This window comes from Protopterus annectens, chromosome 7.part0, assembly GCF_019279795.1.
Source record: "Protopterus annectens isolate FY-2018-M chromosome 7.part0, PAN1.0, whole genome shotgun sequence".
In the NCBI taxonomy this organism is placed as follows: domain Eukaryota; kingdom Metazoa; phylum Chordata; order Ceratodontiformes; family Protopteridae; genus Protopterus; species Protopterus annectens.
The window spans coordinates 892,133,090-892,159,409 of NC_056739.1; the positions used below are offsets into that span (position 1 = coordinate 892,133,090).

Sequence of the window (26,320 nt, forward strand, 5' to 3'; positions counted from 1 at the left end):
GCAAGTATGATGTAAATAGCCATTATCAGCCAATACCAAAGCCTTGTTACTCCCCCAAAACTTCCCAATACAGGCACATCTCTATACTTCCAACTGTAGGCAAATTGCTTGAAAAAATATCTGTGTTCAACTCACCTAATACATCATTACCTACATTCTGCTTTTTCATAAACAACATGCAATCTGATCCAATCATAGCACACTCAGGGCAGTATGGACCCTGGCTGATGAAGTACTAGACCAGCTCACTGGTGCCGTCTTAACTGACCTTACAAAATCCTCCAACTTCATTGACCAGAACATCCTTATCCATCAGCTACTACAAACAGGTGCAAGTCCCAATTCGCTAATAACAACTACTACAAACAGGTGTAATCCCCAATTCACTAATATCAACTACTACAAACAGGTGTAAGTCCCAATTCGCTAATATCAACTACTACAAACAGGTGTAAGTCCAAGTTCACTACAATCAACTACTGCAAACAGGTATAAACCCCAATTCACTACGTTCAACTACTGCAGACAGGTATAGGTCCCAATTCACTACCATCAGCTACTACAAACAGGTGTAAGTCCCAGTTCAGTACCATCAACTACTACAAACAGGTGTAAGTCCCAAATTCAGTACCATCAACTACTACAAGCAGGTATAAGCCCCAGTTCGCTAATAATAACTACTACAAACAGGTATAAGTCCCAATTCACTACCATTAGCTACTACAAACAGGTATAAGTCCCAGTTCACTACCATCAGCTACTACAAACAGGTATCAGTCCCAATTTAGGTATAAGTACCAATTCACTACCATCAACTACTGCAAATAGGTACAAGTCCCAATTCACTGCCATCAACTGCTACAAACAGTTATAAGCCCCAATTCACTACCATCAGTTACTACAAACAGGTATAAGCCCAATTCACTACCATCAGTTACTACAAGCAGGTATACGTCCCAATTCACTACCATCAACTACTACAAACAGGTGTAAGTCCCAATTCGCTAATATCAACTACTACAAACAGGTATAAGTCCCAATTGACTACCATCAACTACTACAAACAGGTATAGGTCCCGGTTCACTACCATCAGCTACTACAAACAGATATATGTCCCAATTCAGGTATAAGTCCCAATTGACTACCATCAAATACTGCAAACAGGTGTAAGTCCCAATTCACTACCATCAGCTGCTACAAACAGGTATGAGTCCCAATTCACTACCATCAACTACTACAAACAGGTATAGGTCCCAGTTCACTACCATCAGCTACTACAAACAGATATAAGTCCCAGTTCGCTAATATCAACTACTACAAACAGGTACACGTCCCAATTCACTACCATCAGCTACTACAAACAGGTATAAGGCCCAATTCAGTAATATCAACTACTACAAACAGGTATAAGTCCCAATTTACTACCGTCAGCTACTATAAACAGGTATAAGTCCCAATTCACTACCATTAGCTACTACAAACAGGTATAAATCCCAATTCACTCCCAACAACTACTACAAACAGGTATAAGTCCCAGTTCACTACCATCAACTACTACAAACAGGTATAGGTCCCAATTCACTACCATCGGCTAGTACAAACAGGTATAAGTCCCAATTTGCTAATATCAACTACTGCAAACAGGTATAAGTCCCAATTCACTACCATCAGCTACTACAAGCAGGTATAAGTCCCACTTCACAAATATCATCTACTACAAACAGGTGTAAGTCCCAATTCACAAATATCAACTACTACAAACAGGTATAAGTCCCAATTCACTACCATCAACTACTACAAACAGGTATAAGTCCCAATTTGCTAATATCAGCTATTACAAACAGATATAAGTCCCAATTCAGGTATAAGTCCCAATTCACTACCATCAGCTACTGCAAACAAGTATAAGTCCCAATTCACTATCATCAGTTACTACAAACAGGTATAAGTCCCAGTTCACTACCATCAGCTACTACAAACAGGTATAAGTCCCAATTCAGGTATAAGTCCCAATTCACTACCATCAGCTACTGCAAACAAGTATAAGTCCCAATTCACTATCATCAGTTACTACAAACAGGTATAAGTCCCAGTTCACTACCATCAGCTACTACAAACAGGTATAAGTCCCAATTCAGGTATAAGTACCAATTCACTACCATCAACTACTGCAAATAGGTACAAGTCCCAATTCACTGCCATCAACTGCTACAAACAGTTATAAGTCCCAATTCACTACCATCAGCTACTGCAAACAAGTATAAGTCCCAATTCACTATCATCAGTTACTACAAACAGGTATAAGTCCCAGTTCACTACCATCAGCTACTACAAACAGGTATAAGTCCCAGTTTGCTACCATGGTTTCCAAACTACTTCCAACAATCTCCACTTTACTATCAAAATTCATAGTTCTGTTTCCCAATCAGTCAGCCTTCAAAATGGAGTCCAACAAGATTCCATACACGTTCCTCTATTGTTCCTCATCTTTAGAAATAAACTTCCCCTTGACCTACCTCATCTCCTCGTCTTTCTCTATGTAGTTGACAGGGTATTGTTTTATACAAAAAAAACTCAGTAGCCAGCCTCCAGAAAGACCTACAACCAGACATCCTAGTCCTAATCCACTGAAGAATCTCCAACAAAAACCTTCAACCCCCCCCCAAAAACATGCATTATTTTTTGTATCACATATCTATGACCACAACAAATATCACACAGATAACATTATCTCTTTTAAATAGCTTGCATTTAATTTGATCCCTCCCTTAGCTTATCTCTCATCCTTGACCACACAAGAGTAAATGTTAACTCTCTCCTATTTGGGTCCAACAAATTTCGCCCTTTCTTACAAAAACCTCCATAACAGCTATAGGCACAAGCATGCTATACTCTACCGTGAACACAGACCCCCCCCCCAGACCAAATAATCTGCTCTCAGAAACACAGAATAGTTTCAAACCGTAGCACAGCACAACCACCACCCTCCTTCACATCATAAACACTATAAATCAGAATAGGAACAATGGTAACCTAGTTACAACTGTGGTCCTTGACTTATCCAAAGCTCCTGACACTGTATCACACCAACATATACTTGCTCTGCTCTTCCATAGGTCACTCCATAGCCATCTTTAAATGTTTCCTTAGCTATCTATCTGGAAGACAACAAGCAGTCAGATGGCAACAGGGCCTCTCTTCCTCTCTTCCACTTACCTAAGTGTTCCTCAGGGCTTTTTACTAGAACCCCTTGTTTTTAATATTTTTATAAACAAGCTTCACACTGCAGTATACCAAGCAAATATACTACAACATGAGAGTCATTCTACTTTAATACGTACAGCCCCTACAATTTTCAGACTACAAGAAATCACCCAAATCTCTTTCTCTTCAATCAAGACCTGACTGAAAAATTCAAACCTGCTCCTTAATCCAGATAAAAAAAAACTGATGCTCTTCGTCCCAAAATATTATCTCCATCAAAAACAATCTCTCTTTGGTACATCAGGAAATAATACTAAAACTGAGGTAATACCACAGACTAAATTACTGGGCATTGTAATAGATGACAGTCTGAAATTTGATCAACATATTCTTCAGATAATTGAAAAGACCCACCAGAAACTTGACTCCCTTTACAGAGCAATACAGTACCTTACAGACCCAACAAGAAAAACACTAGCCTCATCCTATTTGTTTCCAGTCCTCTTATATGCCTCACCTATGCTTACAAACCTAAGCTCTACACTAAAATCCAAACTTAACTGCCTGTTATAACAATGTGGCTAAATTTGCTACCAGTACTTCACACCGAGCTCACACTGCCAAGCCTTAAAGCAGCTAAAATGGCTAGAGATTAACAACTACATAACATACTCTCAGCTAGTTGTGGCATACAAATTAATGCATTTTCCTGAACAATGCCAAGCATTAAAAAGCATATTATTGATCTACACTCCCACAAGGGACTTCTGTTCTGATGATAAATTTCTATTAAGCACTAGTAAAGCAAATAATACAATGTGAGACCCACTGTACTCCTATTACATCTCCAAGCTCTGGAACACCATCCTGGCACAAATACAAATGACTTAACACACTTCCAAGCTATAAAGTCAAGCTGAAACAATACCTCAGCCAGTCTTGGTAATGCCTCATGTTCATCACCAGGTTAAGACCTCTGGTAAAAACACAAACTTCTTATTGCTTATGTCAAACTTTTTGCCCTCCTCTACTTGGATCATTGGACCCCTAATAACTTTCCCTGCTGCACTTGAATTAATACATCCCTTTTAACCCCCCACAACACTTCTCATCTTGCTGTTTTTCTAACTGCCCCATCCACCGCTATACCCCTCTCATGCATCCCCTGTGTACCTAATTTATACACCTGCTAGATGCACCAATTTGGAACAGGCAGCCTAAATAAAACCAATCCTATACCTGCTCTCTCAGTCATATGCTATTACCACTATCCTCCTATGCAGGACTAATACTCGCTTCCCCTCCTGCATAATTTTATAACTTACTTCAGTATATCTCTTGAATTCTTTAAAAACCTATACAATATTAAATTCTTCCTTCCTACATAATTAACTTCTTTACATATATTGAACTCCTTACAAACATTTCTTTACTAAAATGAAAGTATAGTTACTTTCTTTACAATAATGTCTCCTTTCTGCAGTATCAGTCAATTTACTTCCTGCAATATTTTACAGCTGGAACAACTGCAGAGACTTCTAATTGATGTAAATACTTTACTATATAATACCTGTCTTGTAATTATGTTTGTTGTTTCAGGAGAAATGTTACTGTTGTTACTCTGAGAACTGCCTGAAACTCACTTGTTAATATAAATGTACTGTGTGGAGCTTTTCTCCCTGGCCTTCGCTGAAAATGGACTGTGCCCAGTGGGACTTTCCCAGTCAACAAAGACAAATAAATAAGGAAACATTACTAATACATATACTGAAGTACAGCCTAAGATGTATTGCTTCAAAAATACGCTTAGTTCTTAGGAATACGCTAAACTTAATAACTGTTACTGGTAATGTGATCCTGGATCAAGAAAAGAAGGGACTTGTTACGTACTGGTCAGCAAACTGGATGAAAACTTCATAGCATGTTAAGCATCCATGTTGCTTTGCTCCAAGGTTGTTTTTCTTGACAGGAAAGTCAGTAAGAAAAAAAAATGTGCGTGGTCACCACGTGCAGTAGAAGTGAAATTTCTATAAGAAGTGCAAAGAAAAGCAAATGGTACAATACAGTATAACCTCCCTTCACACTTCCTTCTGGAAGTTTCACTTCTACCACGTGTGGTGGGCAACCATGCACATTCCATTTTTTTCTGTTTAAGAAAGAGGTAAACAAAAGGATTGACAAAAACAGTACTTCTTGAATGTGACTATGCAGCTAAAAATAAAGTTCAAAAACTAGTTCCATCCACAAAATATTAGAAGATTAGGTGGCATCAGTAAACCTGGCTTAACGGTTGCTTCCTCTTCAGGGCGCCATTTCTTATTTTAATGTTTTAACTTACTCCCATATGTTTAATCTCAGGCAGTTTTACTCTTCTTGTATTGATCCTATGTACCAAGCAACACGACTCCTTTGGTAGTGACTCGTTTTTAAACAATAAAATGCAGAGTGGAAAAGGCTGACATCTAATGCATCTGAATTCATAAAAGTGTGTTTGAAGTTTTAATGTTTGCGTTTTACCTCTGTGTCTTCAGGATGCATGTGTTACAGGCACTAGAAAGCCCTGCAATCTTAATGCTTTTCAGGGATCATAAAAAAGGGGCTGAGCAACACTTTCAAATACTACAACTGATACAATGAAATCATTCCCAAATGTACAAGGAGTAAAAAAGAAAAAGTGTACAATATGGTCATCTACAAGCAGAGAGACAAAACCGTGTGCTAAGATGAAGTAGACAAGTAGCAAGTAAAATTTGGTCCCATGATTCTGTTAATCCTGCTGCAGGGCCGAAAGTCAGTTCGGACTTCTCTGGTGCACCGATCTTCTCCCACCACTTTTAAAAGTGCAGTACAATCAAGGGCACACAGAAAATACTGATTTGAAAAGACTACTTGTACATTTACAATTCAGACAAAACCATGATGCCTTGAGACATACGCGCAAAGAAAGGGCCAGATGAAAAACTGGTGTCTATTGTAATAAGCTTTGTTTGTTTTAATTATTATTTCATTTCATGTGCTAAACTTCTGTTGAAATCAAAGCAAGTGGTCCCAATACATGGTTGGCAGCGAACTGTAAACCTGTCTTGGTGTGGCCTGCCTTGTTCTGATCTGCAGCTGCTGAACATAACTCAGAGGGAATCTCAAAGTTCAGCCCACCATCTGTACTGCAGAAACAAAAATGAAAGGGAGCAGCATAGCAAGTCTGCCGTAGAACACTGACGGCAGACCATTTTGTACTAGGACAGAAACGTGTGTCTCACAAAATGGTCTGTACGTGCAAGTATGGCTCTCAATCAGTCAGGGACAAATCTCAACAGAATCAGACATACTTTCAAAATATTAGTCCTATTGCCTTCAGACACTGACAGAATAAGACTATGACTGTACAGCTTCGGAAGTAAAATAACTCCATAACTCTAACTTTGTTTTCATTATTATTTATTAAGTGCAGTTCACCACCTTTTCTCCAAACGTCTCCAGTTTTTAGGAGGGATTAAGAGGGGCAGAGCTAAAATCTATGTCAAAATCATGGGCAGTTTAGGGATATGCATGCCAGCCGAGAATGGTGAGTTTAATGGGCTACGAAAAAGCACTTTATTTTACCCAATTGCACTGATTCCATTAACCACAAAGGCAAAGCTATATTTGAAGGTATCAGATAATGGAATATCTGAGACAATACGTGAATGTTTGCGTGTGTGTGTGTGTGTGTGTGTGTGTGTGTGTGTGTGTGTGTGTGTGTGTTGCTGGGGTATACCTAAGTAACATTGCCAGAGTTATCCTGTCCCAAGGACCAGCATTTCAACCAAATATAACTTTATAATCACAAAAAAAAAAAAATAAGAACGCCACAAAGGAAAACAATGTGCAGGTTACCCCCATAAAATAACTCCACTGCTCTATAACTACATTCACACATCTGCGCCAATTACAGGGGGTGACCTTTTAAGACTCATCAAGCAAAAAACATTTTGTACTACTTTTCCTCCAGGATGAAGACACAGTACCTCACATAAAGTCAAATGAGAGAAGTCAATCAATCCTACAGACATTTACTTGATACTTTTAAAACGTAAACTTCCCTCGGATGTTGGTACTTTAAAACGCAAATATCCCTCGTGTGTGTGTGTGTGTGTGTGTGTGTGTGTGTGTGTGTGTGTGTGTGTGTGTGTGTGTGTGTGTGTGTGTTTGTGTGTGTGTGTCTGTGTATGGGGGGGGGGGTTGAAAAAGCTAAAATAGAGTATGGAAGTCAAGCCCCACCCACTACTTCCATTTCACTTTTCCGTTTCACTCTGAGCTCTCACATCCTCCCATAAGACGTTTCACTTCAATAAACTTATAGTTTTTGTTATGCAGACCACTAAAAATTATCACCACTGTAAAACACTAAAAAAAAGCAAACTGAATCCTTATTCACAAAGGACAGACATTCTCCTAGGATTCAGTTATTCAAACTCCTAGTCAACCAAACTTTCTGTCCCCTAGCAGCTAAATTAATTGACAACCCTCCTCTTACAGCCCTAGGAACCACAACCTTTCTGCCCCCACACCGCAACCTCCCAAAACTGAACTTCATTGTATAGATCACTGCTTCTCTGTAACAGGTGCAAACCTCTGGGAAAGTATTTTCCCACAAATACTTACAAAGTGTCATTCAGGCTGCCACCCACCTAATCACTTTCAGAATAAAACTCAGGAAATTGCTACAGGTAGAAACAGATCCATCTCTGTCAGTGTTCCTTTAGCTCCTGCATCCCATCCCACCCTTATCTGCTTCCCCACCCACTTCAGCCATCCTTAGACCCGTCATTTTTGAAGACTACTTTATCATGTTTATCATGTTCACTGCTCTGTTTCTCTGTGCTTAACAAGGATGTGTGAAACATTGGATCTCTTCCACTCATCTACTATACTACCCCAACTCATTTTCACCCTCCGTAACCCTTGTTTTGTTCACATCAATATACCTACCCCCTTCAAGAATCAAGTAGTCCTTATCCTATGAACGTATCATCTTGGAGCTTATAAGCAAAGACATAGGTAACCTCCAAACTCTGGACCCCACTCAGTTTGGATTTGTAAAAGGTAGATCATGTCTCCTAACCCTGATTGACTTTTTTGAAACAGTCACCAGAGCCTTGGATGAGGGTAAGGTGGTGCACAAAGCTTATCTTGACCTCACCAAGGCTTTTGACACCATCCCCCACTCTGGAATCATAGATAAACTCACTAGGCTGAGCATAAATCCCTATGTCACAAGATGGGTGGCCAACTGGCTTACTGACAGAACCCACACAGTGAAATTAGCCGACTCCAAATCCGACTTCAGACCAGTGACAAGTGGAGTACCACAGGGTTCAGTCCTGGGTCCTCTCCCGTTTGGCATCTACTTCTCAGAAGTTCAGGCTAATACAGCAGGTCTTTGGTGAAAGAAGTTTGCAGATGACTGCAAACTAGGAGGCATAATAGAATCGCCTAATGATGTGGACATTCTACAAAAGTGCCTCACTGAGACTGATGCTTGGTGTCAAAGTCATGGTCTCAAGCTCAATGCCAAGAAGTGCATTGTCATCTCCTTTGGGAAAAACACTGTACCCATGAACTACCACATAGGCTGTAACCTACTAAACACCGAAAGTGTGATAAGAGACCTGGGGACACAGGTGGACAGCAATCTCTGCTTTGATAATCACATCACCACAGTAGTCAGGAAATCCTCCTACATGGCACATCTCATCACAAAGGGGTTCTCCTCCAGAAAAAAAATGGGCTATTGTTCCTCTCTGCTCATCCCTCATCAGACCCATTATAGAGTACAACATCCCGTTTGGCATGTACCTCACAAGACATCTACAACAACTAGAAAGGCCACAGAAATACCTCACTAAGAGGATTACCGGTTTCAAACAGATGCCATACGCAGACCGTCTTAAAAAACTCCAGCTCTACTCCATCGCATATCGCCTACTCAGAGGTGACCTACCTAACATACAAAGCTATGTCAAACCCAGATCTGTTGGACATTCTACACTTAAAGAAACCCCAATCTCTCTGAGCCATATACTCCAGGGACCTAAACCTTGTCACCACAATAAACAGAAAATGTTGGAGGGATAGATTCCTGTCCCAGAGACTTCCCATGCTGTGGAACAGACTACCCATTCATATCAAACAAAGCTCCTCATTAGCCCTCTTTAAGAAAAATCTTGACAATTAGATGGGAAATAGGTAATTCACCCTGTGGATCACTTCTGTGGATCTGCTCAACAGGGGCACATGAAAATAATGTTCTTGGGTGGCGAAAGCCAGGGAACTTGTTTGGCTAGGCTTATGTAGGCCTGAGGGCCGATAGCCTAGTACCTACCTATGAACCTATGAAAGGAAATAGTAAGTATGTATTCCTGCATAGGAAAGGACGTAGGAATGCAGGGTATTTAAGTATTGGGAACGTATAATTTTGCCATACTTGCATGCATGTTTCCTGCTTCCTAGTTACATTGTTAAATGTAATTCGCTTCCTAAGTTCTGGCATAGTGAACTGTATGACTAATGCAGGATACATGTTTAATTACAGGTATTACAACTCTGAATAGATTTATATAATCAAATCCAAAACTGCAAGATAATATGCAACTCAATTAATACGTTACCCAAAGCAAGTCAAATGTACTCGTATGAACATTCTATACAGAAATTTTATTTTTATTTTTTATTTGTCCTTTGTTAACTAGGAGAGTGCATCTGAGCCATTGGACCATTATCAGAGGAAACCCAGGCAGAAAAGCCCCATAACAGATTCAAAACATTTAAACAGTAGTTGATGAGTAATTATGTAGAAGGGGAGAAAAACCCTGCAACACATTAAATATTTTACAGTGAGTTGGGGAGAAAGGCCTTACAAGCACAGTTAAAAACATTTTAAAATAGCTGTTAAGTAACTACATACAAAGGTAGAAAAACCCTAGAACAGATAAAGGATAGATACCTTATATGTAAGGAAATAAAAGCCTCCACAACAAATTGAAATACATTTTCAAAATATTGCTAGGAGAAATTCTGATCAAGAATATAATATGAACTGCAAGTAGCAAGAAGCTTGCAGACGTGGATAGCCTATGGCAAGTAAAGTAATATATAGCTATTCAAAATATTGACTTTATCTTTAATAATATAGGGAGGCAAGAAATAAAAGAGTATTCTGATGCCAAAATAGACCGAGTAATAGAATGAGATGAGGAGGAATAATGACCAGGAGGGAGAATTAAGGACACGGAGATGGGGAGGTGATTACTGTTAGAGAGATGAGACTGTAATGGAAGGAAACTAGAGAGGAAATAAACTGTAGTACATGACAGCTACAAGGATGAAAAGATAGAAGAGCATACATTAGTAGGATGGTACCATTAAATTGAGAGCTACGTTTAATGTTAGGCCATTACTACTTACTAATATTAAAGGGAGAGCTACGTTTAATGTTAGGCCATTACTACTTACTAATATTAAAGGGAGAGCTACGTTTAATGTTAGGCCATTACTACTTACTAATATTAAAGGGAGAGCTACGTTTAATGTTAGGCCGTTACTACTTACTAATATTAAAGTGAGAGCTACGTTTAATGTTAGGCCATTACTACTTACTAATATTAAAGGGAGAGCTACGTTTAATGTTAGGCCATTACTACTTACTAATATTAAAGGGAGAGCTACGTTTAACGTTAGGCCATTACTACTTACTAATATTAAAGGGAGAGCTACATTTAATGTTAGGCCATTACTGCTTACTAATATTAAAGGCAGAGCTACGTTTAATGTTAGGCCATTACTTCTTACTAATATTAAAGGGAGAGCTACGTTTAATATTAGGCAATTACTACTTACTAATATTAAAGGGAGCGCTACGTTTAATGTTAGGCCATTACTACTTACTAATATTAAAGGAAGAGCTACGTTTAATGTTAGGTTATTACTACTTACTAATATTAAAGGAAGAGCTACGTTTAATGTTAGGCCATTACTGCTTACTAATATTAAAGGCAGAGCTACGTTTAATGTTAGGCCATTACTACTTACTAATATTAAAGGGAGAGCTACATTTAATATTAGGCCATTACTACTTACTAATATTAAAGGGAGCGCTACGTTTAATGTTAGGCCATTACTACTTACTAATATTAAAGGAAGAGCTACGTTTAATGTTAGGCCATTACTGCTTACTAATATTAAAGGCAGAGCTACGTTTAATGTTAGGCCATTACTACTTACTAATATTAAAGGCAGAGCTACATTTAATGTTAGGCCATTACTACTTACTAATATTAAAGGGAGAGCTACGTTTAATATTAGGCCATTACTACTTACTAATATTAAAGGGAGAGCTACGTTTACTACTTACTAATATTAAAGTGAGAGCTACATTTAATGTTAGGCCATTACTACTTACTAATAATAAAGGGAGAGCTACGTTTAATGTTAGGCCATTACTACTTACTAATATGTGGGGGTGTTAGTGATTCAGAAAGGCAATGTTATAGTAATTAGGTGGTTATGCATCTGTTTTGAAACCTGTGCAGGGACAAATTGGAAAGGTTGCTATTATGTTTAAGGGATAGGGGAGAGGAGTTCCTGGAGGGGGTTACAGAGCAGAAAAACAGAGAGGATCTTGCTGACAGTTGTGGTTTGTAGGTTGTGAGAAGCTACCAGTTTGGCATTCTGTTATCTCGGAAGTAAGCTGAATTTTATTTTACCACTAAAATGGCTAGTTAAAACATTAAATACATTTCTAAAATTAGTAGAACAACAAGTTCTGCAGTAGCGCACATTTTGTGAATAATACAACATATAAAATTCTAATGTCTGGCATTATTTACGGACTGTAACCCTCAAAGATTTACCATAAAATAAAACTTTCTATGAGAGACAGAGCAGAAATATAAGGCAAAATCTGGAACATTCTGCAAAATCAGGGATACTGGCACCTTCCCACTGAATTTGACTTTGAAAACAGTCCATGTGCAAATGAACCACAGCGATTTAGCAAAATGCAAACTATAAATACAGTAGGTAAGTCCTGAAGATTCATAAAGATCCTCTATACAGGCCATAAGGACCATGGTAAAAAGGCCCTGTTTCCACAGTGTGAAAATTTGCAATTCCAAGATGCATAAACGTCAATGAGGAAAGACCTCATTACCAGCTAATCTGCATGTCTCTGAATTGCAGTTACCTACCACAGAGTGCAGATAAGCACTTCTTGTGGTAGTTAACAGGGTTGTAGGCTACATCGTCTAAGCAGAGGTACCCCCATTCACTTTCCCAAGCACAACAAACACACACACACTTCCTGTCCTTATGTTGTCTGAACATCTCTGATGTCTCCTTTTCCCTACCCTGGTAATTCTTGGACTGTTATAGTCAACCATTAATGCCAGACATTCGAGTTTCACTCTTAATATCCATTAGTAAATGCATGCTAAAGCAACAGCTTTAATCCTAGTGACTCTGAGCATCTGTGGTAACAGGTTGAGAGGTTGACAGGTGTGCTTAACCTTTCCTCTCCCATGTTGAAGGCATTACATAATGCTGAGATACTCAACTTATGTTTAAAAAACCCTGTTGCCTTAAATTCTCAGTTTGCAAATTACGTTAATGCAGGGGTTTTGTGAATCAAGGTGCATGGTTTAAACTCCTTCCTCTCTTTGTACTTCAGTACTTTTGTAATTATGTTTTTTTTTAATTTTGTCCTTTGGGAATAGTCATTGCACAGAGGACTAATATCATCTGTGCAAGGTGGAAGGTTACGGGCCTTGAATCATTTTCAGTGCCTTTTTACTTACCCCTGGTGTATAGTGTTCCCCACATCCCCAGTCCTGTCTTTTTACTAGCCCTGTCCCTCTACTCAGTCTTGTACAGACTGCTCAGAGGTGACCTGTGTCTGGCATACAAGGCCATCTCAGACTCAGCCTTGATGGAGTTGCTACATATCCACAAGTCAAACTCTACTTGTGCAACTCGCACACAAGGTCTCAACCTTGTCTGTGATATTAATAAAACTTGTTGGCAGGATAGATTTGTATCTCATCGACTCCCCCATCTGTGGAACAGACTTCCTCTCCATGTCAAGCAGAGTACCTCACTAGCCCACTTTAAGAGGAACCTGGACAACTGGATGGGAAACAGAAAATATACCCCTGGGATCCCACCTATGTCCCTTCTGAACAGGGAAAATAGGTGCTGACTTTGTGGGAATATGGATGAAATTCTTGTCTAGGCTTATAAGGGCCTCCGGGCCAATAGCCTAATATAGTCCTGTGAACTTGTGAACTACTGGTGTCTAGTGTTCCCCTCATGACTACTCCTGCCTTTTTACTTACCCCTGGTGTCTAGTGTTCCCCACATCCACAGTCCCCATTCTTTTTAAGTTCTATTCAGGAAAAAGTTTAAAGAGTCATCCCTGGTATCTAGTTGTTCCCACACACATTGCTACTGGCTCTGCTCATAAATCTAGGGGTGTGTGGAACTATGGCAGCCCCCCAACACGCACACATACACTTGCCCAACTTACCCCTAGTAACTGCCCTACTGCAGAGACACACACACACTCACATATGTAGCACTTCACATGCACTCATGCACACATCTCCTAACACCATCTTACCAGTGACCTCCCCAGCACATGCACACATCTCCTGACACCACCTTACCACTAACCTCCCCAGCACATGCACACATCTCCTAACACCACCTTACCACTGACCTCCCCAGCACATGCACACATCTCCTAACACTACCTGACCACTGACCTCCCCATCCCATGCACACATCTCCTAACACTACTTGACCACTGAACTCCCCATCACATGCACACATCTCCTAATGCTACCTTACCACTGACCTCCCCAGCACATGCACACGTCTCCTAACACTACCTGACTACTGAACTCCCCATCACATGCACACATCTCCTAATACTACCTTACCACTGACCTCCCCAGCACATTCACATATCTCCTAACACTGCCTGACCACTAAACTCCCCAGTACAAGCACACATCTCCTAACACTACCTCACCACTGTACTCTCCATCACATGCACACATCTCCTAACAGTACCTTACCACTGACCTCCCCGCACATGCACACATCTCCTAACACTACATCACCACTGAACTCGCCAGCACATGTGCACATCTCCTAACACTACCTTACCTCTGACCTGCCCAGCACATGCACACATCTCCTAACACTACCTCACCACTGACCTCCCCAGCACATGCACACATCTCCTAACACTACCTTACCACTGCACTCCCAAGCACATGCACACATTTCCTAACACTACCTCACCACTGACCTCCCCAGCACATGCACACATCTCCTAACACTACCTCACCACTGAACTCACCAGCACATGTGCACATCTCCTAACACTACCTCACCACTGACCTCCCAAGCATATGCACACATCTCCTAGCACTACATTACCCCGACCTTCTCATCACATGCACACATCTCCTAACACTACCTTACCACAGACCTCCCCAGCACATGCACACATCTCCTAACGCTACCTCACCACTGACCTCCCCAGCACATGCACACATCTCCTAACACTAACTGACCACTAAACTCCCCAGCACAAGTGCACATCTCCTAACACCACCTTACCACTGACCTCCCCAGCACATGCACACATCTCCTAACACTACCTCACCACTGAACTCGCCAGCACATGTGCACATCTCCTAACACTGCCTCACCACTGACCTCCCAAGCATATGCACACATCTCCTAACACTACATTACCCCTGACCTTCTCATCACATGCACACATCTCCTAACGCTACCTTACCACTGACCTCCCCAGCACATACCTCAATTAAGATAGATGACCTCCAGATACAAGGAATGGCTGTGCTAATCCTCATGTAGATGCCTTCCTGGAGGCAGTTCTTTGGGGGTAATTAGCATATGCCTGTCCCTCAAACTGCTGCACTATCATGTAGGACTGACATGGAGACAGCCTGAGGTGGTTCTGCATGTTGTTATGCAACTGTGAATACCAAAAGTTTACCACATGGCATACATCTCGTCTATGCCTCATGGTGAATCTGGCCCTATGGGTTATTGTATAATTCTAGTTAAAAGATGTAAAGGAAATTAAACAGACTGATTTAGAACACTTTTAGTTTACATTTTGCTGTAGTGAAATTATCTGTTTCCACATTTTGCAGGTAATTTATGGAAGTGATTATTATTTTTTTTAATCTGGTAAGCTAAAACTTGGTTTTCAGGTACTAATCATTTTTATTTTTTTGAGGTTTGGTGTCAGTATTAATATAAACAGTTGACAGTTTCACGTTGTATGTCTGGAGACTGTAATTGCAGTCCTTGGATCTGTGAGATTTTAAATGTGATTTCACGGTAATCTGTACTAACTCTGAAATATCTGTATCTCCGAGGATTCACTGTTATCTGACATAAAGCAATATTAGAGTTAGTATATACAATTAATGAGGGTATGGGGAGTAGTACAGCCCTCAATGGGGTGGTAAAAAGAGGGCTCCCCCCCAAACAAAATTGCTTTATATGTATATCACTGACTTTTGAGGGATGAGCGTTACTCTGCAGACTTGTATTGTTTATTTAGCATTTGTTTACTGGGAAAGTCTGACTTGGAATTAAGCCAATTTTCAGCAGAGGCCCAGGGAGAAATCCTCCAGATGCATGTCTTTGTAATGTGGGAGGAAACCCACAAGAATGCAGGAAGGGCATGCAGACTCCAGACAGAAGGCACCCTAGCCAGGAATTGAACCAGAGCACTTCTTACTGGGAGGCGACAATACTACCACTGCACCACTGCTATTATCAAGTCTTGAACTTCTGAGAAGGGGCCTCCGTAGTAATTTCTTCATACGAGTAAGAAGATGGAAGGTTGCACAGTTTTCTAAACTAGATGAATTAAGTTTCGTTTACATTACTGGCATCACTGTGGCAATTTCTCAGGACCAGCACAAACTTTATATGACCATGTCAGAGCATGGCTTCATTCTTCTTAAAAGCCCTGATTTTATTCAAGGCATTCAAATATGTTTAAACAACAGAGATTTTTTTTTGATGGGGGGGGGGGGTTGACAGGAATTTTTTATACTGTTATATTTCAGCTTATGTTGTGTAGTAAATAAAATTCTGAAAGTGCAGTGACCTTTGGATAAAACAGTAGTATGGCCTGGAGCTGCAGTTCAATTCTTATTGAGTATGCCGTTTGTGGAGTTTGGACATTCTCCCTGTGTCCACGTGGACTTCCACTGACATTTCTGCAGTCCTGTCACACTCCAAAGACATACTGGCATGTCATTGATGTTAAATTATTTCTAGGAATTTCTGTGTAAATTTATGAATATGTGCTCCCTGTGGCGGACTGGTATCCTATCTCAGATGGGCTCCTGTCTTGAAATGGTGTAAAGTTGAGAGAGGATCCAGACCCTTACTAACCGGAGTTGGATAAAGCAAGTATAGAAAACAGAGGTGGATTTTAAGCCATGAATTCATTTTATACACTTCAGAACTTGTGTAGGTGATCAGGCATTCTTTAAACTCATTTGTTATGCTATAAAACTTCTGCATAAAAGTAATTTTGACACTCTTATTACTGATTTAGATGCTGATTGTATCACTGTGAAGAAAAAAACACGTTTAAATTTCTGCTTTTGTTTGCTTCTTTAAAGGAATTGAACCTAGCCCCAAAAGCACATCTCAGGAACTCCTCATTCCAAATGATGTAAGTCAAAAATTAAGCCTTTGTTCCTTTTTTTAAACTAAAACTGTAAACTTGTGTTTAACTGAAGTGGAACTGTTGAAGTACATGATTCGCTTTGTTCTATTTTCATGTCACACAGAAGTTGTGAAATGCATGCTCCATCTCTTTTTTTTTTTCCAAATATGTCTGCGTCTCTTTATTTGGTTTGCACTGCTTGTGTGGGGTTGGTGGATGAGATTATTGTAGCAGGAGTTGTGATATCATCTGATAGGGCTTCAAGCCCAGCAAATCCTAATCCCATGACATTTTTATTTTTATAATGAATGGAGTTAATTGCAAAGTGGTCATTTTCATAACTGTAAAGTGCAAGAGAGAGGAATGTTGGATGAAGTTAAACTTTATTTCCACTGGAAAAAAATCAGATGTGTAAGCATGTGACTACACGGTTACAATTCGTAACAGCGAACGTTCAGAACAGTGAATGCTAATTGTGCTAGTTAGTAAGAACAAATGCTCAGAAAAGTTAATGCTGTTATGTGTTTCAGCCTGCTGTCTGCTTTATGTGCAAGGCCGCATTGCAGCAGGTTCAGGGAATTTGCCCTTACCCCGCTGTTGTATGATCTTGGAATTGGTATATATAATTAGCCTGGGTGTGGGAGTGCAGGGGGGCTTTCCCCTCCAAAAAGTAGTATTCAAAATTTTAAAAATAGCTGAAAGTAACTTTCTGACAGCTAATGTTAGTGAAGGGCTTTGCCTGTTGCATCCCCTTCTATATTATTTGTATCTGTAAGTTGCTACAGCTTGGAAGTTACAATAATTATTTTAAAAATTTTGAAGTGTCTGTTTCAACATTCCATGTTTGTACAATTCAAATGAAAGTATGAAATTCACTTCTTTACAACATCTTGTAGTTTGTAGGGTACATCCATGGGAAACATCTTTTCAATTGAACTATTCACTCTTTTAATAGATGTATGTGATTGTTTTCATAATAAGAAAACCTGTTTCAAAGTCTACTAGGACTAATGGTTTCCTTTTGACTTTATCCTTCACAACAAAATGCGCACCCCACCCTCTTCATGCAGGTGTAGTAGCAAATTTTCCAAAGCTGATATTCTCCTTCTCTAATGCACACCACACACACACACACACACACACACACACACACACACACACACACACACAGACACACACACACACACACAGACACACAGACACACACACACACACACACACACACACACACACACACACACACACACAGATACACACACACACACACACACACACACACACACACACACACACACACACACACACACACACACACACACACACACACACACACACACACACACACACACACACACACACACACACACACACACACACACACATACACACACACACACAGACACACACACACACACACACACACACACACACAGATACACACACACACACACACACACACACACACACACACACACACACACACACAGATACACACACACACACACACACACACACACACACACACACACACACACAGACACACAGACACACACACACACACACACACACACACATAAACACACACACACACACACACACACACACACACACACACACACACACACACACACACACATACACACAGTGATATATCAGTCCATCAGCACTTTTGTCCATAAATACATGAAACATGCGGGCCTTTTTTCCCCTAGTTTTGTTTTTAAAGATATTCACTTTGTCACCCCTTGCAGAAATTAGCTTATGATATTTTCTTTGAAAACCCTGTTAATTAGGTACATAATGTTATCCCTAAAATATTTTTGCTATTGAAGTTTATGCCTTTGTCTTTCTTTTCCATAAAATGTTGCTGCATGTAGAATGTCTGTGTCATTTATAAATGCATAGCAATAAACCTGAAGTAAAATACAGCTAAAGTTATTAATTGATGTATATATTTGACATGCACAAGTAAAGTAACAAAGTAATTGGAGTCTTGCCTTGCTCTTCTACAAGGTCTTCATTAATAATGAAAAATCATAGATAAAAATAAGTGGTTAAGTAAACCATGAGTAGTGTACTTAAATAACTGAGAACAATCAATTTTAGCATTTCTGTTAAGTAGGATAGCTTGTCAGAATGGCTCCCTTTGCACAGAGTGTTGCAGTTCTACCTTTGGCATATGCAAGGAAGTAGTGGGGGTGTAATGCCTCTCACATGGAGGGCAGCCCCTCAAAACTCACACTGTTGTACTACTTCATATGGAGCAGTTTTGATGAGTTGTCATACTCACCGAAATTGTGAGTGACATAACAGGTCTAAATCCCAACCCCCCAAAAGTTCAATGTGTTCATTAATTATGTAATGAACTAACAGTAATGGCACCAAGAGGTCTGACTGTGGCTCCTGGCTGACAAGCAGACTGGAATAGTGGCCTTTGATGAGCAAAGCTCTGGGTTCAGTCCCTCGCATGGGTAATATTATAGTCTGAGAGTAAGAACAGAAAATTAAGGCTATGACTTGTATAGGTCACTTAACTGGACAGGGCTTTAGGATAACTTGGGAACTGTGCTATCATCCTCGATGCCCTCCTAGACCTCACTCCTGGCAACAGCCTAGGAATCATTATTATGTGCTTTGTACTTTATGTCTTCCGAATTTGTGATGGTTACAAATGTAAAATGCATAATGTGTATCTGCTGCTACTTCTGCATCATTAATTCTAACAAACTGCAGATGTCCTATATCAGTCAGAGAAACCAGGACAGTATGGCTGAAATTATTGAAGCACCCTTAGAACTATAGCCTGAAATTAGAATTTGTACCCTTGTTAAGACTTTGGGTTTAAAAGGTGCCAGCTTTCAACATTAAAGTGCTCCCAGTTTCATTAACTTTGATTACTTATGACCACCCCTTGAATTGTCTTTTTATTGGTAATAATGCAAAACACTGCAGTTATGAAGCATCCCTAGCCCATGTTTACCAAATGTGGCCAGCAGGTTGGTTTACTCATCCCCTTAACGTACACAAAGCAGACAGTGCTAATGTTGGTAAACTAAGTAACCCATGAAGTATTCTAATTTATAGAAAATACTGAGGAAGGAATTGTAATAAATAGCTTTCTCTAGAAGACTGTCTGTTATAAACATAACACAGAAGAATTGTACTTAGCAGTTTAAAAAGATAAGTGCATCTTTACAGTGTTTTGCTATATTCAGTCATTTGTCTTTGTCCAGTGCATTTCCAGCTGTTAAACGTCTCCTTACTGCTTGCTATTTGCTTGAAGAATAGCTATATCCCAGAAGTGTGAATGATTGCTAATTTATTTAGTGCCTTCATGCAAGGGATGTTATTAGATTGTTGCCAGGAAACTACAGATTTATTAGGTTAATATGAATAATTTCAAAAGTAATGAAAATGTCATTAATACAAAACATTTGTCCATAAACATCAGTTCCTCAGATTGTCTTTGAATTCTGCATTTGACACAAATCAAAGGCTATATTTTTTCTCTGCACTGTGGCACCTCAGAGCTGATTCTACTAATTTGCTTTGTGTGTGACAGTGCACGGCACACATGGATGGCACAGGGGGTCTTGGTCACAGCGTAAATAAGGTTTCTGAAGCTTTCTGTCCTTACGTACTGTTTCATTTAATTGAAACAATGTTGCGGTCAGTTATATTCAGCAGTCCATGCACTGCTTTAGTTGTGACCTTATTCTGCGATCATATTCAGAAGAAACACCCCTCATTCTGTAGCCATTTGAAAGCGGACAATTTCACATATACTGTTATGACGTCTGCTTTTGTTTTAAAGTTATTCATACTTGTTTCGGTTATTGGTAAAGTAATATTTTTCAATTTTTTGCCCATTTATGTAAAAACACAACATGGCATTTACAAAAATTATTTACAGTAAACTCTCAGTTAACCGGAACTGAAGCAACCAGAACTCTCAAGCAACCAGAAAAAAAATTGAAGAAGTACAGTACAGTTTTCATGTGTTACACTTTCTGCCCCCCCCCCCCCCCCCACGGAAACATACCTTACGTTTTTAGAGTTTTAAAAAGGAAGACAGGAATAAATTCCCTCTTCTCCCCAACCTAAGAACAAGTCGAACCAAACAAATAGTATAGTGTACAGTGTTAGTCAGGCCTATTTTTAATAGTAACTTTCAATCAACCAAAACTACAATTATCCAACATCTACCAATCCCCATGGGTGCCGGTTAACCGAGAGTTTACTGTACATCTAAGAAAATGTGCGCTAAGGAATGTCTGGGCTTCCAATTGAAAGAAAGTCCAATAGCCATAATGGTAATTCTCAGGATAGTGACAGCAAATGGGCAAAAACAGGAAGGTATACTAAATGCAGAATTGGTGTACCCCTTTAATTTGACAAGGTTTGGCACACAACCCCCAATCAGAGGGTGCAGAGGGGGAATCCCATTGCAAAAGTACTTTAGTGACATCACACCATGGTTCAATATTTAATCATTTGCAGATCCAACTTTGTTTTTGTTGTACTTGTGAGATTCATTAAAATATGTTTTGCACTCTCATAAGGAACCCAATGTATCCATTTACAATATTTTGGTATCATCTTTGTTTTAAACACATTCTAAATTGTTTGTTAATTATGGGAAATTCATGTTTTTGCTCTTTGCTCATTCTTAAAAAAACAAAATTAACACTCAGATAAAGGACCACCAATTTTTTTTCAGTATTCCTCACTATGTGAGTGTTAATTCTGTTTTTGAATTGCTTTCTTAGAGTCAAGGGCATTTTTGCAGCCTTGTGTGAGTTCATTAATAAAAAAGCAGACAAAATATGTATAAAAGCATTGTCAATGGATATTGATAAAGGGTGTGATAAAAACTTTTGTCTGACTTGTCCTAAAATGCACATATTTTTTATTATACAGCATTTATCACCACTACACCTGCTACTATATAGTCATACCTGCATCATCAGCAAAGGAAGTTCCACTCCAGTCAACTAAAAGTGTAAGAACATACATGTAAGCAGTAGCGGCCTTAGGTCAACTGGTGCTCTAGGCAAAACTCCTCCACGGTGCTCCCTACTACACCACCCGGTGCCCCCATCCTGGTCTGCCTACACCAAATAAATACTGGAAAAGCGCCCCCTACTAGAGCGACGCCCTAGGCGGCCACCTAGTTGGCCTATGCCTAAGGCCGGCTATACATGTAAGCACACACACACACACACACACACACACACACACACACACACACACACACACACACACACACACACAATCCCCTGAAAACAACCCTGTCCTCTTAAATCAAACCCATAGAAATTAAATTTGCTCATACTAGAATGAAATAAACCAAAAGAAAAGAAATTAAAATACAGGAATCACAAGGAGCTGATTGTAAAATGACATTACTGGCAAAACTTACCTGAATATTTAAAATTTGCATTAACTAAATAAAAAGTGTAACTAATATTCAGTGCACTACTAAAATAATAACAAATTTATGTGATATTGCTTTCAAGTACCTCTAAACTAGAACAGAAAACCATCCATGAGGCACTTCATTCATAAAAATCTATGGAAAATAAGTGAAGCTTTATATAATGAAAAAATACATAGCACACCCTGTTGAAGTACATAGAGAAACAAGAATTCATGTTATAAATGCATAAATAAATAAACAAACAAACACAGATAAGTAGAAAATGTAGAGTTCTGGTTAATATGATACATGAAATAAGTTATACTGTAGTATTAGGGAAACTGAGTGTCACTCAACACAGTAGTTGTTCCTTGAACCCAAAGAACAAGTAATTTTATGTATTAGACAGTAGACCCCACTCATATTTTATATATATTATTTTCCTAATTGTAGTTCTCACATAGAAGTTATGATAAAGATGTGTTTGTAGTATACTGTTTAGAATGCCTAACATCACAGTAGTAAACCTTCCATGAAAGTGCAAACATTTTTCATTTTTCTGTTGCAGCTTTGTCACATTCCTGTACGTTTCTTCTACTGCAGATAAACTAGATCATTAACGTGCAAATTCCCTTTGAACTGCTTTCACACGACTTTACAAACTGAGATGTAGCGTAACTGTTTATTCCGTCGTAGTAAATAACAATAACGCATTCACACACACACCCTCCCTCACAGGTATCCTCATTCTAACACTACACAGAGAAGAGCACTTCAGCACTGGGATAAATTATAAATCTATAAAGGAATTTCACCAGCTCTTACTGAAGCATTTTTGTTAGCACAAACAAAAGAAACCTTCGCTTGGTGCTAAACACTTGCATGTACCAAAGAAGCCATGTTCCTAATGAGGACAGTATGAGATGCAGATCATGTTTTCTTGGTATTTGGCTGACAATATTCCTAGATTTTTTTCCTTTAGACAAAACTTACTAAGGAAATGCACAAGTGCATTCTAAATATACTATTTAACCAGTACAAACAAGGATAAGGACAGGAGCAAAACAGAGTTAGACGTAGAATGAGTTTCTGTCTGCATTTACATAAAAGTTTTACTTCTAAGAAAGACATTTAGCACACATGCCCTTGGATTTTACACACATGTACATAATCGCACAGACACACACACACACACACACACACACACACACACACACTCACATGCACACGCACAAAACTGACAATATATTAACCTTGACCCAAAACCAACAAGCACATTAAAACAACACAACAAACAAACAGCCAAATTAAAAACATGTCAGCCAAATATATGTCCAAAACAGCTTCAAGTCACTGAAGGACTAGTTTATGCACACTAGTGTTTGTGTAATTTTTTTTATTATTTTTATCATGCTAAATGGGTGGATGTCAACAAGCAGCTTGTTGTATTTCACTGGAAGACAGCTCAAGGTCTGAAGGAGATTCAGTGAAGTACATGTAAGCTCATGCATTTCTAAGGAAAAAATAGAAAAGAAAAACATTTGTGTATCAAGTCATAATCAGGATAAAATGATTGTATCAAAAGATTCAGCTGGTGAAAGATGAACCTTAGAGAGCAGCCTGAGAAGATTTTCTTTATGAGGAAGCCTTATTCTGTAACAATTCCTTTTTAAAACTAAGGATACTATTTGTTCATACTGCATGCCTACCCCTGTTGCCACTGGAAAATGGCTAGTAATTATGTACAGCCAGTGTTTTTTTATCTTAAATCTTTTTATGTGACTTATTTCATTTAGTATGAAAAAATATATTTCTAGGGCATTAGCTTAAGTTGTCACTGCTTTTGAGGGTTATATATCTGTTGAAGGTATAATTACTCAAAGAATAGAGCTTAAACAGGGGTTGGGAGGGTGGCCTAATGGTTAAGCTGTTTGCCTTACAAACACAAGGTGCAGGGTTTGAGTCTCACAAGGGATAATTGGCTAGGCTTACAGTGGCACGCAAGGGCACTTAGCCTAGTACTAACCTGTGAATCTGTGAAAAACAGAAATCTACACTGCCTAAAGGCACTCCTTACTCTAGAATCTGTTGATATATGCATCATCAAGGCGACCTGGTTCCACAGTAGTGAGAGTACTGCATCAGTGCAAGGTTTCAATGCCCATCATGCGTTTAGACCCACTACACTGGATGAAAGCACTGAAGGTAGGGGTGTCTGTATATTCATAAAACAAAACTACACCCCCAGACTCATTAAGCAGGATAATTACCTGGAACTCCTCCATGTCATTACAAAACCCATCTCACATTACGGCCAACTATAGGACCCCCTCGGCCCATGACTCCCACCTATCTAATATGGAAGCAGTAAGCATTCAGCTAAACACCATCCTCGTAGGGGACTTCAACTACCTCTCTGGGAGATCCCATGAAATTCAATTCATAGATTAATATTAGGCTAACTGTCCTTGTGGGCTATTTTAGCCACTTACCCCATTCGAGAATCAAACCTTACACCTTGTGTCTCTAAGGTAAACACCTTAGCCATTATACTAATTTCTGCATTTTTTTAAGTACAAACTCACTGGACTAGCTAGTCTATACCCTAATGAGGCGCAACAAAATGTTAGACTCGGTTCTTAGCAATATGGGACATCTCTGTTCCCCTTCAGTTTTAACACTCTCACTAGTCAAATCGTATCATAAATCAGTCATATTCATTATAAGACTGAAACAGGAAGCATTCTCTAATAATTTATTATTCAGAGATTATGCCAAAGCAATGCTGTTGAAACTGAGTGACAACCTACCAAAATTCAACTTTCCCTTCCACCCTGAGGACCCAGCCACAAATCCGAAATCATTCATCACCAAATTCTACAAACATGCAATTAACTGCATAGAAGCATCTGTCCCCTCTGAAATAAATACAAGACTATGTTTAAAAATAAACCTTTATAGTGGAACCCTAATATAAATATGCTCTACAATAAAGGAAAAGCCCATTGCATGTAAAACAAATCTAATTCTGCAAATGCCAAAAACACTCTTGTTACGACAGAGAACTTCAGACCCGGAATAAATCAACCAAAGCAAGATATGAAGTAAAAGTAACAATGCAGGTAAAAGACAACCACAAACCCTTTTTCAGGTATGTCAGAAACCTCAGAAATAATGTCCAAATTTCCACACGGCTAAAGACACAGTCAGTCTACTAGTGGATACGTTTAGCTCGAACTTCACCCCTTCCCCCTTGCCTAAACCTCTTTTCAACATCCACCCCTCCCCTTCAAATCTCCCAGAAACAAGTCATAAGTGCACTGTCCGAGGCCAAGAACACTGCTGCTGTGGGGCCAGTTAACATACCAGGATGCCTTTGGTCAGCCTAATGCATGACCCATCAAACCCCCTACACAGGCTTTTCAGTATTAGCCTCCAAACAGGATTTGTACAAAAGGAATAGAAGACTGCTACAGTCATCCCCTTCACAAAGATTGGGTGTCACCCAATCCGGGCAACTTTAGACCCATAAGCCTGACCAGTCTTATCTATAAGGCTATGGAAAAGATAATTTTTGAGTTAATAAACAAACACATAGGCAACCTACAAAACGTTGACCTGAGCCACTTTGGTTTTGTCTTGAGCGGTTTCTGTCTACTCAAACTGGTTGAGTTCTTCAAGAAGGTCACTGAAGCAATGGGATGAGGAAAAACTGTTAGTCGAGTGTTTCTAGACCTCATAAAGACATTCACCACCATCCCCCATTCGAGCATAGTTAATAAATTCATGCAGCTAAATGTAAATCCCTGTGTAACTCACTCACAAATAGTACCCAAAAATTAGGGCTGTTGGCTCTGCCTCTACCAAAAGACCTGTCACTAGCTGAGTAGCCCAGGGCTTGGTTCTCGGGCCACTCCTTTTTGGC

At 39.4% G+C, this 26,320-nt stretch overlaps 1 protein-coding gene across 3 annotated transcripts in view; it reads left to right on the forward strand.

The window, feature by feature from the left end:
- PCBP4 (poly(rC) binding protein 4) overlaps positions 1-26,320 on the forward strand; it is a 1,043,920-nt gene that overhangs the window by 952,242 nt on the left and 65,358 nt on the right. For all 3 annotated transcript variants that reach the window (XM_044077471.1, XM_044077469.1, XM_044077470.1), the window contains one exon: positions 16,930-16,982. In XM_044077471.1, the coding sequence (XP_043933406.1) occupies positions 16,930-16,982 (53 nt within the window). The remainder of the gene's footprint in view (positions 1-16,929; positions 16,983-26,320) is intronic.